Raw genomic sequence first — 16,446 nt, 5'->3', positions numbered from 1 at the left:
TGTGATGATCCCCACTCTTAATCCCAGGCAATAAATCTGTGCCTTCTTCATGCTCTTAACATCAGTTCTCTCCACCTTATTATATTATTACTTATGTCTAGTTCCCTACTAGACTGAGCTCTTGGATGTCAAGGATATGTTTTATTAGTTTTATTTACATTTCATTATTTTTTATGTATTGTATTTGTTTCAATATATTTATTAGATAATGATGATGATGATGGCCCCAGTATCTAGGTACTTAATAAATGCTGTATATGAATGAATGTATTTTATCATTTGGAATTCTAAGCTAATAATAATGTCATTTTATTATTACATCTTGAAATAACAGTGTTTCTCTTAGTTGATCAAGGTTTTTAAAGTAAGAGGGCCAAATAAAGATTAATTGATAAAATTCTACAGCTGTTTTCTATTAAATACTGAGTTTGTATAGTTGTACTACTTGAAAAAATGGCTTGTGTGTGAAACAATAATATCAAATGGTAGGTGATACCAAGTCACATCTTAAATAATAGATTTTAATTTAATTTTACTTAGTAGTTAGACTTTTAAGTGTTTTATTTTCTCAGTAAGCAGAATTTCTCATAGATTTTTTTCCCCTCTTCTCTGGTTTCACTGTGCCCTAGTAAAAGTATTCTAGAAGTCAAGGCAATAAATGAAACACTAAAGATTTAAAAAATTTTTTATTTAGCAAAGGTAATGGGCTAGATTTAATCATTGCATTTTGATTTTTATCTGTACTACAAAATTTTATTTTTAAATCTAGTAGAAAGTTTTTCTCTTGTTTTAACTCAGTTATTTTTCAAATATTAGTCGCTTATTTTCCATGAGATTTCATGTTTTATATATATTTCTAGGCCTCAAGAAATCAATAAAGAAGAACTAGAGGGAAATAGCATGAGGTGTGGTAGAAAGCTTGCCAACGATGGTGAAGTAAGTATGGGTTGTGACTCTTAATAGTCTTATACAAATTGTTGTACTGTTAGTGCAAACTATACTTTCAATAACAATCATGATACATGTTATACCTCAGAAGAGCTTTTTTGTGGACTAGTTTCTGTAGCATGATCTCCTGGGCAAGGAGTTATATATACTCAGTGGTGATTGATTATTCAGCCTTCCCTGAGACTGTTGAACTTTCTGGGTCTAGATACGAGATATAAGAAGATCCCTCAGCAAACCAGAAATAAGGATAAATAAGACGTTAAATGGGAGCTGTTACATAGTCTTAAAAGTAGTTCTTTCTGTTACAGTTACCCTAGATCAAAGACATTCAAACGCTTTTGATTGCTACCCACATTAAAAATTATGTATTTCATTAGCACCCAATACAAATGCATATAAGTGAAACAAAAGTATTACAAAACAATGCTTACAGCTTTTGTGTCCTATAGATGTATTTCTACTTAATTTTTTTAAAAAAGCTGATTGTGACTCATTAAATTGATTTTACAGCCACTAAAGAGACAACTACATTTTTTTAAAAACTCTACCCTAATTGTAATTTTCATCTTTGAAAAAAATTCAGCCTAATTTAGATAACCATTTGGTTGTTTTTCTCCCAGATTTTCCCTCATTTTAACTTTAATTTTGAAAGTTTCATTATTTTATGTTTGCATTAATAATTGCAGAATATGAAAGAGGAATAGCATCTTATTTATTCCTTAGTCCTCCTTATTGTTGCTTCCAGACATTGTTCCACCCTCATCATCATTGAATCACAGCTCCTTTGAAGCGAATACTTCTACACCACTCACTACTCTGACTGTGGCCATCACTCGCTCGGCTTGCTGGCTTTCTTTCTCCCTACTCTTCTTATCAGTCTTGGTGATTTTAGCATCTGTTCCCTGACCTTCCTTCCCTCCGTGATCTAGTGCTCTACCCTACCTCAGGAACCAATTTCCTATAAGCATATCCTCAATTTTTGTATCACTAATTCATGTACCCTCTTCAAAATCTCCATTTTAAGCATACCACTTGCAGACTCCACCTCGTGTTATCTTTCTAGCACTCTCCCTCTAGTACCTGGACTCCCAACAACTTTTTAACCCCACTAGAATGTACAGTACATTGTTCTTACTATCTTTTCCCCATTACCCTCTCACCACATCCCTACTTCTTTCTTTACTTGACTTATATTTTATGTTCCATCTTAAAATTGGTCCCTGGCTGGGGTGGGATGAATTGGGAGATTGGGATTGACATATATACACTATTGATACTATGTATAAAATAGATAAATAATGAGAACCTACTGTATAGCTCAGGGAACTCTATTGAATGCTCTTTGCTGACCTAAATGGGAGGGAAATCCAAAAAAGAGGGGATATATATATACGTATAGCTGACTCACTTTGCTGTGCAGTAGAAACCAACACAACACTATAAAGCAACTATACTCCAATAAAAATTAATTTTAAAAAGTTATTGACCAGGGCTTCCCTGATGGCACAGTGGTTAAGAATCCGCCTACCAATGCAGGGGACATGGGTTCGAGCCCTGGTCCGGGAAGATCCCACATGCCACAATGCAACTAAGCCCGTGCGCCACAGCTACTGAGCCTGTGCTCTAGAGCCTGTGCGCCACAACTACTGAAGCCCATGCACCTAGAGCCCGTGCTCCACAACAAGAGAAGCCACTGCAGTGAGAAGCCCACGCACTGCAGGGAAGAGTAGTCCCTGCTCGCCGCAACTAGAGAAAGCTGGTGCACAGCAACGAAGACCCAATGCAGCCATAAATAAATAAATACATAAATACATAAACAAACAAATAAATAAATGCATAAATAAATTTATTTTTTAAAAGTTATTGAGCAAAATTAAGGCTGGGAACTTTTGTAGATAACAATTAATTAAAAACAATACACAAGGTGAAAAAAAAATTGGTCCCTGGCTTATACTCTTAACTTCCTTTTTCCCTTTTTCACTCAGTCAAATTCACCAGGCAAAACCCCAGTTCTTGTTAAATCCCACCTTTCCATGCATTCCATGCGTGCTTCCATACAAATGAATGTGACTAAAGAAAAACACCATACAAACCCCAGCAGGTTTCACTTGAATGTTGTAACTGTAAACTTCAAGCAGGTTTTTATTGCTAAATGGTGATCCTCCTACATTTCCCTAGTGAATTTATCCTCCTGCTCCTGGAGTAACTCTCATACCTTCTCAAAAGGGCAGTGCTACCACCCTTATTCTTATCCATTGGCCTTGCTTCTTTCTTCATTCAGAAAATAAAAGCAGTAGGAAGAGAATCTGTGCCTCCTCCTACCAACAATACTACCAGTCTCCCTGCATCTGCAGCCGTGTGCTGTGCTTTTCCTTTTACTAGAATGGATGAACTGTCTGCTTCTATCCTAGTCCACCTCCTCTTGTAATGAACCCCATCCCTTCTCACTTGTTCAAAAGGTTTGCTCCTACAGTCATCACCTCACTCTCCTGCATCATCAGTTTTTCTCTTCTGTATCATTCTCATTTAGCATATTAACATGCTACAGCATCACCCATCTTAAACCATTCCCTGACCCACATTCCCCTCTAGCTTCCACTCCATTTCTCTGTACCCTTTTTAAGCAAAACTCATTGAAAAAAGTTGCCTGTATCCACTCCAATTCATTTACTCCGATAAAGTCAAGTGAAACGCTGTGCCATTGTCACCAGTGATTCCTACATTACCAAGTCGAGTAGTTTTTAGTCTTCCGAAAGTTGTTGGCAACATGACCCATCTGTTCACTCACTCCATGGAGATTTTCTCCATTTGACTTCCAGGACAGCATACTGCACTGGTTTTCTTCCTGCTTCGTTGGCTGCTCCCTCTAAGTCTTTGCTAGATCCTTCTCTTTCTCAACAAATGTTGGTGTGACTGGAGGCTCAGTACTTGGACTTCTTCCATATCTGTGCTCTCTATGCTGACTCCTAAGTGATCTCATATAGTCCCATGACTTTACACCAATTCCTAACTCCTGTATCCAGCTACTCACTTGACATCTTTCTTAGAATTCTAATAGCCTCTCAAATATAATGGTCCCAGCTGAACTCTTTGATTTTCATTCCCAAACTCCTCCTTCCCAAGTATTCTCCAACCCATAGATAACCCCTCTGTTCATCCACTGTATAAGCTCCACACTTCAGATTCTTCTTTTGTTCCATATCTGTTGTCCATAAGAAGTTCCTTTGAATATATATCTTCCAAATATATTCTTTTTTATTTTTTATTTTATTTTATTTTTTTTGGCTGCGTTGGGTCTTCATTGCCGTGCATGGGCTTTCTCTAGTTGCGGCGAGCGGGGGCTACTCTTCCTTGCGGTGCATGGGCTTCTCATTGCGGTAGCTTCTCTTGTTGTGGAGCACAGGCTATAGGTGCATGGGCTTCAGTAGTTGTGGCGCACAGGCTCTAGAGCACAGGCTCAGTAGTTATGGCGCTCGGGCTTAGTTGCTCCGCGGCATGTGGGATCTTCCCGGACCAGGAATCAAACCCATGTCCCCTGCATTGGCAGGCGGATTCTTAACCACTGTGCCACCAGGGAAGTCCCCCAAATGTATTCTTACCATGTCTACCACTACAACCCAAGTCCAAGCCACCATTATCTCTTGCCTGGACTGTTGTAGCTTCATAACTGCTCTCCCTATTTTTACTCTTGTTCTTACACATTCTGTTTTCCACACAGCAGCCAAAATCATCTTTTTAAAATGCAAGTTAGATCATGTTACATCCTTCCCTAAAGTTTTCCGTTAGCCTCTTACCACAGAAGAAATCCAAACTCTTTCCTACTATGGACTCTAGGCCATATGTTTTCTGGCCCCTGACTGACTCTCTGAACTCATCTCCAGCTTCCGTCCCCCTCAGCTATTGCCCTAGCCACATAGCCTTTTGGCTGTTCCTCAGATATGCCAAGCATGTTTTTACCTCCAGAACTTTGTACTTGTTCTCTTTGTCTAAGTCACTTTTCCCCAGATAGCTACCCAGTCCGCTCCTTAGTTGACTCAGGACTCTAGTCTCGTAGCATCTCCTTAGAGAGACGTTCCCTGACCACCTGCCTGAACCAGCAGGCTCCCCAGCTGCCAGCGCACCTCCCCTACCCTGTCACTCTCTCCTGGCATTCTGTTCTGTCCTCTTCCATCCCATTTCATGTTTGTTGTTCATCTCCTCCTCCACACAAACACACACGTATTAAAATATACATTTACTAGGACAGAAACTTCTTTACTGCCATTTCTTGAATGCCTAGAGCAGTACCTGGCACAAAATATGTGCTCAATAAATATCAGTGAACTATTGATTTAATGTTGTAATTCAGAGGGTCAACCAAACACTTGAAGTCGTAACTTCATTATACCACGCCACTTTACTTAAGTCTCTCATTAACTATTAGGTGATAGAATAAACAAACTTGTGAACCTCATGATGGTATTTAAAATAACTCAGTTGTGTATCTGTTGGTTAGTTACTTAAGGTATTTTAGGGTATTTTTAAAATTTATTTAAACTAAAAAAAACAGTTCACTCATTTCTCCCACTCCCCACCCCTCGCCTCTGGCACCCACCAAGCTGTTCTCTGTATCTGTAAGCTTAGGGTTTTTTTTTTTAATACATATTTTTTTTAGATTTTACATATAAGAGAGATCACACAAGGTATCACAAGGTATTTCAGAGTATTTTTAAAGCAGGAAAAATTTTAGTGGATTCTTATTACCTCTATCTAGACTCCTAGTCCCCTAAACTATACCTACTTAGAGTTGGTATAGTTTATACCTATAAACTAAGCCATATTAGTTATGATAAAATTACAGTGTGGAGAGTTGATGAAACAGATCATGAAGAGACGATATTAGGAAAGTACCTTAAGGAATAATGATCATAAAGGCTGCTTTTGCTAGCTTTGATATATACTATGTGTATGTGGTAAACCTTGTATATATATCACAGATATATTCTGTGTGCTAAGCCTTCAGGCACTGACAAAAAGTAGGGACCCATAAGACAGAAATACTTGAAATGAATTAGAAAAAGAAAAGACAGTTTGAACTTTTTATTTTTGACTTACTAATATGATAAACTGAAGTAAATCTTTCTCCTTTGTATTTTAGTACTGCTGGCGGTGGACAGGTTTTAACTTCGGCTTTGACCTGCTTGTAACTTACACCAATCGATACATCATTTTCAAACGCAATACATTGAATCAGCCATGTAGTGGATCTGTCAGTTTACAACCTCGAAGGAGCATAGCATTTAGGTAGGATGAGATTTTCCCACCCCACTCTTCTTCACTCTAGAAGAACTATAAGAAATGAAATAAAACCATAATTTACACCAACAATAGTAGAACTTTGGTAAGATACAATATATATGAAACTGCAAGGAAATGATAAGGCTCCATTCCTACAAAATGTATTAATAATCAAAATTATAAGACCCAGATCTAATATGTCAGGGAGAAAGAATGGGCTGGAATATGAATGGTGTAGGATTGATACTGGGCTTGAAGCTGTTGCCTTTCTGCTATTCCTAGAAAATAAAAGGTCCAAACTGGAAATACAACAAGGTATTCTTACAGGAAAACATGTCTGATATTATCCTTAACTTTCTGTAGGGTTTCAGATGTCCAACTTTGCCTAATAGTTGAGTTGGCAATATTTTTCTGGAGAGGATGCTGACAAATTGGAAAATAGCTTAATGAACGGATTATTTAAAAGTCATATATTTATATTTACCTTACACCATACACAAAAATTAACTCAAAATGGACCAAAGACCTAAACATAAGAGCTAAAACCATAAAATAAGTCTTGGAAGAAAACAGGGGAAAAGCTTTATGACATTGAATTTGACAATGATTTCTTCAGTATGATACCAAAGCACAGGCAGCAACAACCACAAAAAAAGTTGAACTTCATCAAAATTAAATCGTGTGTCAAAGGACACTTAATAAAGTGAAAAAACAACCCATGGAATGGGAAAAAATATTTGCTAACCGTATATCTGATGAGAATACATAGAGAACTCCTAAAATTCCCCAACAAAAAAACAACCTGATTCAAAAATGGGCAAAGAACTTAAATAAACATTTCTCCAAAGAAAATATACAAATGACCAATAAGCACATGAAAAGATGCTCAACATTACTAATCATAAGGGAAATGCAAATCAAAAGCACAGTGAGATACCACCTCACACCCGTTAGGATGGCTAATATCAAAAACAAAACAAAAGTGTTGGTGCAGATGAGGAGAAATTAGACCCTTGTGCATTGCTAGTAGGAATGTAAAATGGTGCTTACTTTGTGGAAAATGGTATGGCAGTTCTTCAAAAAATTAAATAGAATTACCATATGATCTAGGAATTCCTCTTCTGGTTATTTACCCAAGAGAATTGAAAGCAAGGACTCAAACATATTTGTACACATAGCAACATTATTCACAACAGTTAAAAGGTGGAAGCAACCCAGGTATTGACAGATGAACTGAAAAACAAAATGATGTATACCTACAATGGAATATTATTCAGCCTTAAAATGGGGGGAAATTCTGACATGTGCTATAACATGAAGCTTGAAGACATTACACTAAGTGAAATAAGCCAGTTACAAAAGAACAAAAATACTGTATGATTCCACTTACATGAGGTACATAGAGTAGACAGGTTTATAGAGACAGAAAGTAGGATGGTGATTGTCAGGGGCTGAGGTAAGGGGAAATGGGGAATTCATGGGTACGGAGTATCAGCTGGGGAAGAAGAAAAGGTTCTAGAGATGGATGGTGGTGATGACTACAGAACAGTGTGAAATGTGTTGAATGCCAAGAACTATACACTTAAAAATGGTTAAAATGGTAAATTTTATATATATTTTATCACAATAAAAAAGGCATACTTGGGGACTTCCCTGGCGGCGCAGTGGCTGAGACTCTGTGCTCCCAATGCAGGGGGCTCGGGTTCAATCCCTGGTCAGGGAACTAGATCCACATGCATGCTGCAACTGAGAGTTCTCATGCCACAACTAAGGAGCCCACGTGCTGCAACTGAGACCCGCTGTAACCTAATTAATTTATTTATTAATTTTTAAAGGCATACTTATAAATTATTTTTATATCTCAGATATGTATAATAGCACAAGCTTGTAAATCTAAATGGAATCAGTTTATAGTTTGAAAAGACTTTAAATTCTTAACAAGTAAAAGACTTATAGAGAATAAAAAAAATTAAAGTAAAAGACATAGAATATGGAAGAAAAAAGTAAATATTAAAGTAAGGTAGGGCTTATTTAAATTGATCTGTGCTTTAAAAAATCATTAGTTTTTGTGTGTGTGTGTTTTTATTCTAGATTACGTTTGGCTTCTTTTGATAGCAGTGGAAAACTAATATGTAGTAGAACAACTGGCTATCAAATACTTACACTTGAAAAGGACCAGGTATGTTTGATTACTTTTCTGTTAATTTTTTCATTATAGTATTTGTCTTTTGACTCCTCTTTTGAAAATTCTTAAGTAGATTTAATGTTTGATTTAAAGATTGGTTTGAGAATTTTTTGAAGGTAAGGATGGAAGTACCATGTTCACTTTTGCATAATTTACTCCATTCTACCAGAAGTGTAACTAAGACCAAAAACAATAATAATAAAAAGAAAACACAATTTGATTTGAGGGACAGAGCTGACAATAAGGAAATAATTATTCATCCTGAACATGATCTTCACAAAGTTATGAATCTTAATTGTTTTCTCCATTGTGTTCATTAGTGCATTTATTTATACATTAATAACATATCTTAAAGACAATCCAGTATATCTCCATAGCTCCTAGATATTAAGCGAACATTATCCTCTAGCACAGTAGGTTTCTAAAATGACAGACATCTGTAATGTTCCCCAAATTATCTCTAAAGCCATTTGTTTCTTCATAAATCACATGCATGTAGAAGTTTCAAAATGTCATGATGAAAAAGTAAACCAGTTTCAAAAAGTAAAACGAGAGCTGTTAAAAATCAAGGATGTTTATTTCTAGTAAAGCTAACCACCATTCCAAAGGACATACTGTTTTAATAAAGGGTTTGGAGCCTATGGTTCACATAAATTATTAGAAGTTAGCAATTTTCCTCAGACTGAAGAGACTCTCATAAAACGTCAAAATTTAGCACTGCGAGGAACCTTGAAGTGGTAGTTCTGACCTCACCTACCCTGTATGAGAACTCCTTTAACAGCAGTCTTACGAGGCTCCTCAACCATTGTTGGAACTCTTAGTGAGAGGGAGCTGACTCTGTCGTGTGGTAGGTGTAAGTGAGAAGGTAGGTACAGAAGAAGATTCAAATCTGCCTCCACTGGAATTCTCTGTTGGTCCCTCTCACACCCTCTGGAGCTGCATGGACAATATCTATCTTTACCTTCAACCTGGAACTTCATTAAAAAACACTGTCATGGCTCAAAGCAGCCAGAGACTTAATTAAAAAGCACCAGGCCAAGATAGTAGTTGTATTCCTAGTGTTCCTTGATTTGTGCATTCAGCAAACATTTGTGTCCCTACTTCATGCTAGGTTCTATGCTAGGAGTGGAGGAAATAAAGAGGAGCTTATATAGCTAAGTAGAAGGAGAGGGATGGGCTCAAAGAGTGTGTAACATTGAGGGAGACATCTCTAACCTTTACCGTGGGGTTGGGGACAGGTGTGGTTATTGGGGGAGGGGCAGAGACACAGTTCAGGGGAAACCTCTTCTGGACAAGTTGAAAAGTGAATGGATACCTGAACCAAGCCTCAGATGATGAGTAAGATAGAGGCAAGGGGGCTTCCCTAGTGGCGCAGTGGTTAAGAATCCGCCTGCCAATGCAGGGGACACAGGTTCAAGCCCTGGTCCAGGAAGATCCCACATGCCGCGGAGCCGCTAAGCCCGCGCGCCACAACTACTGAGGCTGCACTCTAGAGCCCGCGAGCCACAACTACTGAGCCCATGTGCCACAACTACTGAAGCCCGTGCGCCTAGAGCCTGTGCTCCGCAACAAGAGAAGCCACTGCAATGAGAAGCCCGTGCACCTCAATGAAGATTAGCTCCCACTCACTGCAACTAGAGAAAGCCCGCGCGCAGCAACAAAGACCCAACGCAGCCAAAAATAAATAAATAAATAAATTTTAAAAGATAGAGGCAAGGGAGCACATGGGTCATTCAAGGAATGGAGAGGTTTGGAAGAGGAAGGGTTCAGTAGGCGTAGAGCCAGGGCATGATGGGCTATGGATGGAGTTTGGACTTTCCTGAGCTCTGTTAGAGAGCTATGGAAGGATTTTAGTTGGGGGGGTTGCATATGTTTTATGTAGCTTATAGACGTTTGTTATAGAAAAATAGAAAATAAAAATAAACAGAAAAAAAAATCATACATAGTCCACTGAGAGATGACACCGCTGACAATTTTTTCATCACCTATATCTTTTTTCCAAAATTTTATCTTACTGTTAACTATTTTGTAGCCTGCTCTTTTTCCACTTTGTTGTATATAGATAGCTTTTCTTGTCAATAAATATATATCCACAACATCATTTTTATTACTGCATAAGAGTTATTTTAGATATACCATAATTTAAATAATGCTTTTTTGGATAAAGTTGATTTTTTTGTTTGTTTTTTTGTTTGTTTTTTCACTATTATAAAAACTGTACGTGTATCTTTATATGTTTTTTTGATTTTTTAAAAGATGAATTCCACAAAGTGGAATTCTTGTCAAATAAATGGTGTATATATTTTCTAATGGCCAAATTGCCCTCAAAAAATACTGTCAACTTACACTCCCTCCAATAGTACAGGAGAGCATACGCAACAAAGTGTATCATTCTTTCTAGTCCTTCTCCCAATATAATAAGTGGAAACATCATTTATTTTAGTTTTCATTTGTTTGGTTTCTGATATAGTTGGTTTTTTTATATACTTATTGAACATATTGTGTAAATTGACAGTGTATATTGTTTTTTTAATTAAGGTGTTTGTTTTCTTGTTAATTTTAACACCTTTTATATATTAAGAATAATAACATTTGTGATATGCTATACTTTTTCCATTTTTGTAGTTTATCTTTCAGCCTTCATGAAACAATCTATCAGTCTCTTCCTTTAATGAGTTCTTCTTTTGATGTGCTATTTAGGCCTTCTAACTGGGATTATATAGTCATCTGGGTTTTTTTTCCTATTCCTTTTATTTTTTCATTGGAGTATTTTGATACATCTAAAGTGTATCAGATGTGTCAATGTATTTGAAATGCCGTTTTTATCATATGCTATAAGTCCTTATATACTTGGTTTCATTTCTGAGATTTCTGTTTTACTGATTTTATTGTGGAGACAATAATGCTTTGTTTTAATCAGACTCACTTTAAAAAGAATTTTATTACCAGTAATGCAAATTCACCTTCACCCTTCTCTTTTCAAAAATCCCTGGGTTCTTTGTGCGTGATTATTCTTCTGTATGGGGTATAGAATCATTTTGTCCGGTTTCCTCTCAAAAAATCCTATGAGGGTTTTGCTGTATACTGTTAAATATAAAGTAATTTGTGAGAAATTGGTATCTTCCCTTCTGGAATATGGTATTTTCTACATTTAATCAGGTCTTCCCTTATGTCTCTAAAATTTAGTTTTCCCCCGTATTTATTCTTATATGTTTCCTGGAAGTATAATGCTAGGTATTTTATATTTTAATTACTAACATGAAATGAATCTTTTATAAATAGTTTTTGATGACTATAGGAAAGCTAGTGATTTTTATATATTTATTTTAAAACTATCCCTCCTACAGGACTATGCTAACTAGATTTGCATTATAGAAGGATCTCTCAGAAATGTGTAAGAAGGATTAGAAACATGATAGTGGCAGAAGACAATTTAGAAGCTATTGCTATAATCCATATCAGAAATGATGAGAACCTTATGGAAGGTAGCAATGAAGATGAAGAAATGTTGATGGGTTCTAGAAATAAAGGGGTGCAATTGATAGAATTTGGTGGTTAAGTATGTGTGAGGGTGAGGAAAAAGAAGTCAAAGATAGTACCTGGTTTTGTGACTTGGGCAACTTAATTATAGTGGTAATAATAATCCTTCCTATAATTCCTGATATTTGAATTATAGGAAGGAAAATGAACGTGACTTAAAGTGAGGGTGAAGAGATGATGAATTCAGTTTAAAGCATATTTAATTTGAAGGCATTGAGGTGAGAATTTGATAGACCAGTGGATAAATGGGTCTGGAGTTTATAAGCAATGCCTGAGCTAGAAATAATGATTGGATGAGATAAGCGACAGGAAAATATGTCAAGAATATGACAGGAGGGAAACCTAGGGAACACTGGTCTTTAAGGGGTGGGCAAAAAAAGTAACCTGGTGAGACATTTAAGAGCTGGGATGGGGAATCAAAGCCAATTGCAAGGGTGAAAGTATAGATGGCACAGAAAGAAAGGAAAGAATAGGTAGTATTCAATAGCTGATGATTTGAATTTGAGCTGCTTTATGTCTAAGTGAAGATTTCTAGTAGGGAATTGGATGTATGGATCCTGGAATTTAGACCTATAAATAGAATGTAGGGCAGTAATAGAGCTGTAGTACAGGTAAGTAGCATGAGCCTCAGAGAAGCAGAGAAGATAGAAATAACGGTCTGGAAACAGAGATGAAAACCCAGGAAGATACCACCACTCTGTCTGATGCTCTGATGTGTAGACTTCACTGCTTCCTTTGCATAGTGGAAGAAGGAAAATGGAGCTTTTCTATAAAGGTGCTTCAATGCAAATGTAGGTGTAAATTGAGCCCTCAGGTGGAGTTAAAGGTCTGGTGAAGCTAGAATTAGATCTGTCTAGTTTGGGGAGGGGAAATGGGGATTAATACAGTTCAATATTCAGAAATTGGTATGTCCATTCAGCCCCCAAGTGATGTCCGCATGGATCCCTTCTTTTCCCAGAGTTGGCCCTTTGATCTACTCTCCCCCACCAACCTTAACTATATTCAGATACCAGAATACTAATCTTCCTTGGAGTCTTTGTTTGGTCGTGGTAGAGAATCTTGCTTTTGTCATCAGATACACATATCGTCAAAGCATATGTCTTCAACAAACTTAGTAAATGTGCCTTCACTCAGGTTATCGCTACAAATATTGTCTAGTCCAGGGTGACTCAAGCATCTAAAGATCAACTATGCTTTGACATGATTGCTCTCTGCTTAACCCTGTTAGCACCATCAGCCCAGGTGATTGCCTCACCTGACCTATCATCGTATCCATTTTGTTCACTAACTTTAAAAAACAAAACAAAACACCACTTTGCCCATTTTGGAGAACATAGAGATTGTGTGTGTTTGTGTGTGTGTCACATTTCTATTCCCTACCTTATTTATCCAAATTTATCTTGCTGCTCCCCCAACACAGAAGCTGTGTCCAGTTGAGCCTTTGTCAGTCACTCAAATGTTCCAGTTTTAGTCCCTCTTCATTGCAGGAGCACATGCTGCAGTAAAAAATTTTAAATTCTAGATTTAAACAGTATTTTAATAGTATATTCTCCAAAATGTATAAAGGTGAAACTAATGCATATTATTTCAGTATCCAAGTATTTAGAAAGTAGGAGTTCTCGTGTCAGTGCTACTGCTTATATTCTGAGGATTTATTGTGTTCACCAAATACTGCTGGTAAAGGGTTCCAGAGATCTGTAGCATGAGTGAGTGAGGGTTCCATTCGTCGCTCTCAGGTGTAGTATCAACTCCTGTCTCTGTGGAATTTCAGGTCATTCTCATGTGTATTGATGTAACTGAACCTGAAATTGATTTTACATGATAATGTATTTTAGGTTCCAAGAGACAAATAACATGTTTGCATTAGAGACAGTGGGAAATCTTAGACAAGAGTGGGAACCATGCTTATTGGTGATAATAATGACTCCCCACCTTTATCCCAAGTATTTGCTATACATATAGACCATCAGATGTTGAAGCCAAATGAGAAGTGTGTATTTGTGCACTGTATCTGTTCATAAAATATGTAGTTACTTGATAGAAATTTTTCAGTAATGAAAATTACTACCATTATTTATTACTTAATATATAGCTGGCTTTGTGAGCCCTCTGTATGCATTGTCTCATTTAATCCTTAGTGTAATCATATGAGGTAGGTACTCTTATTGTCCCCTTTTACAGTGAGGAAGCTGTAGTTGATAAGGTCAGTGACTTGCCCAAGGTCACACAGCTAGTGGGTGGGAGTTTTGAGATTTGAGCAGTGACTCTCAGACTCCAGATGCATACTTTTAACCACCATACTAACTTTCAGTTTACTCAGGTCAACAGTTTGGTTCTCTTTTTTATTTTTATAATATTACTATTATTATTAAAGCAACAAATTTGTTTTATAGGAACAAGTAGTGATGAACTTGGACAGCAGGCTTCTGATCTTCCCTTTATATATCTGCTGTAACTTCCTGTATATATCGCCAGAAAAAAGAACTGAAAATAATCATCCAGAAAATCCAGAAAACTGAGGATCTCATCAGTTGGAAACAGTAGCACTTCGTAAACTTTTTTGGCCAGCTTTAATTTAATGGCCCTGCAGATATTCACATCTAAGGTGACTAACAGTGACAAAGGCCTTATGAACTGTTCAGATAATACAGAAGACTATTCTTATCCTCATTACATTTCTATGCATATATAAAAAAACATTTTAAAGCCAAGAAAATATCTGTCAAACCGTTTGTTATAAAGATGTCAACTCATGCTTTTTAATTTGGCATCAGTAGAAAATTGCCGTAGGTAAATTTCACATTTCTCTGCAACCAAATATAGAGTTAATTTTTAGCTTGAACTTTGATCCTACCTAATGTTAGTGAACCTCAATTATCCATCTGTAAGTTTTATTTTTATTTGGCTAAAAGAATGCTAAAGGAATAATTTGAATGGCCAATTATAAATGCTGTTTCAGTTGGTGTGTTTAAAGCTGTCCTTTAATTTTTTCAACTGCTCTTTATGATTCCTCCTCCTAGTCAAATATTCTTCCAATCTATATATGTTTTTAATCATTAAATTTTTTTTCATGGTTTTGAAGACTGAGGAACTTTTTATTTAACTTAAGCATTTTCGTGCTATTTTATTTTGCTTTTTATTGATATTTAGCTTTCCTAGGATTTTAACAACAAAAAAATCAGGTTCAGACTTTCAAATGAACTTGGATGGGGGAGAAAATCAGTTGGATTCTGAGAATATTCCTTTGCCTTACATGGTCTTTTCTTTGACATTCTGTACAAGTCTATTATTAGGTCACAGATTATTTATGTACCAAATATTACACTTTAAACATTCTCATATTCTGTGATCTTTTTATTTATGTTCAAATTTTAGTTGGGAATCCTATTTCCTACTTAAGCTCAGGATTTTATAACCTCTGAATTGAGTGCCTTTGAGTTACACATGCTATTAGAAATTTCATAGTAAATGTAAATAAGGTCGGAGGATATCATATAGAAGCTGATAATAAAACATTAATGTACAAATAGAACTTATTTTTGTCAAAAATGAGATGTACATTTGTCATGATTTATAGATGTTGGTTTCTTGTGTTTACTGCTATTTTGAAAATAGCCATGCTCATCGTCTTTCCAGCCAGAGTGAGTACTTTTTGTGGTTAATGTATATTTTTAGTATGTTTTAAGAAAAATGGGAACTACTTTTGTGTATCTGTACAAATAAATACCCATTTGGAAAAAAGAATCAGCCATTATATAAAATGACCAAAAACAAAAAATTAGGTGAAACCAGAATTTTTTTTCCAAGTTAGATTTTTTCCAATTAGATTTAACTTTTAGAATTTATTGCTAGTTTTTCTTCCCTAGTGATATGTCCATAGATTCATAAATCACTTTTGTCTTTTCAAAATTCATCCTCGTGGTAAATTTAAAGGAAGCTTTTAAATGCCTTCCCTATCTCCACCCCTAGAACTGTAGTAAAAAATCCAATAATTTGGCTGTATTGAGGCTTCATTTCTTGTTTTTGTATTTGGCTATAACTATATCTCTTTCATGAGATGCTTTTGTTTTTTTCCTATCTTATGGTAACATCAGAGGTTCCTCACCCTTACATATTAAAAAATATAAATGCCAAACAAATTGAATTCTTTGAATAATTGAATTTTTCCAAATCTTGGGAGTAAAGATACTTAAAATTTGAGTATATTAGTGAGTAAGATTATTTCATTTCACTTATATGAATTAATCAAATTGGAATTACATATGGTTCCTGTCCGTTCTTTGTTTCCTGGCCAAATTGCTTATGTCATTCACAGATAAAATAATTATTTGTTCAGTCATAAGTAGGTTGTGTTCTCATTGGAGAAACTGGTAATTGTCAGCTAGTACTTCACATTGATAGTAAAGATCTGCTTTTGTTTCCTTACCAAATACTTTAATGTTTGCATACTTTGCATTCTTTATAATTGGAATATTTTCAATAAAGTATTAAAAGTG

At 36.0% G+C, this 16,446-nt stretch overlaps 1 protein-coding gene across 2 annotated transcripts in view; it reads left to right on the top strand.

Annotated features, from left to right (window-relative positions):
* The window catches only part of GMCL1 (germ cell-less 1, spermatogenesis associated), a 58,210-nt gene extending 41,764 nt beyond the window's left edge, over positions 1-16,446 (top strand). The window contains exons 11-14 of one of the 2 annotated variants that reach the window (XM_082426041.1): positions 861-936; positions 6,086-6,231; positions 8,317-8,404; positions 14,344-16,446. In XM_082426041.1, coding sequence (XP_082282167.1) covers positions 861-936; positions 6,086-6,231; positions 8,317-8,404; positions 14,344-14,469 — 436 coding nt within the window. In that variant the 3' untranslated portion in view covers positions 14,470-16,446. The remainder of the gene's footprint in view (positions 1-860; positions 937-6,085; positions 6,232-8,316; positions 8,405-14,343) is intronic. The other variant, XM_082426042.1, reaches the window with a different exon arrangement.

This window comes from Balaenoptera physalus (genome assembly GCF_965194825.1).
Source record: "Balaenoptera physalus genome assembly, chromosome: 15".
Lineage (NCBI taxonomy): Eukaryota > Metazoa > Chordata > Mammalia > Artiodactyla > Balaenopteridae > Balaenoptera > Balaenoptera physalus.
The sequence above is the reverse complement of the archived record's forward strand: the minus strand, read 5'-3'. Positions and strand labels throughout refer to the sequence as shown.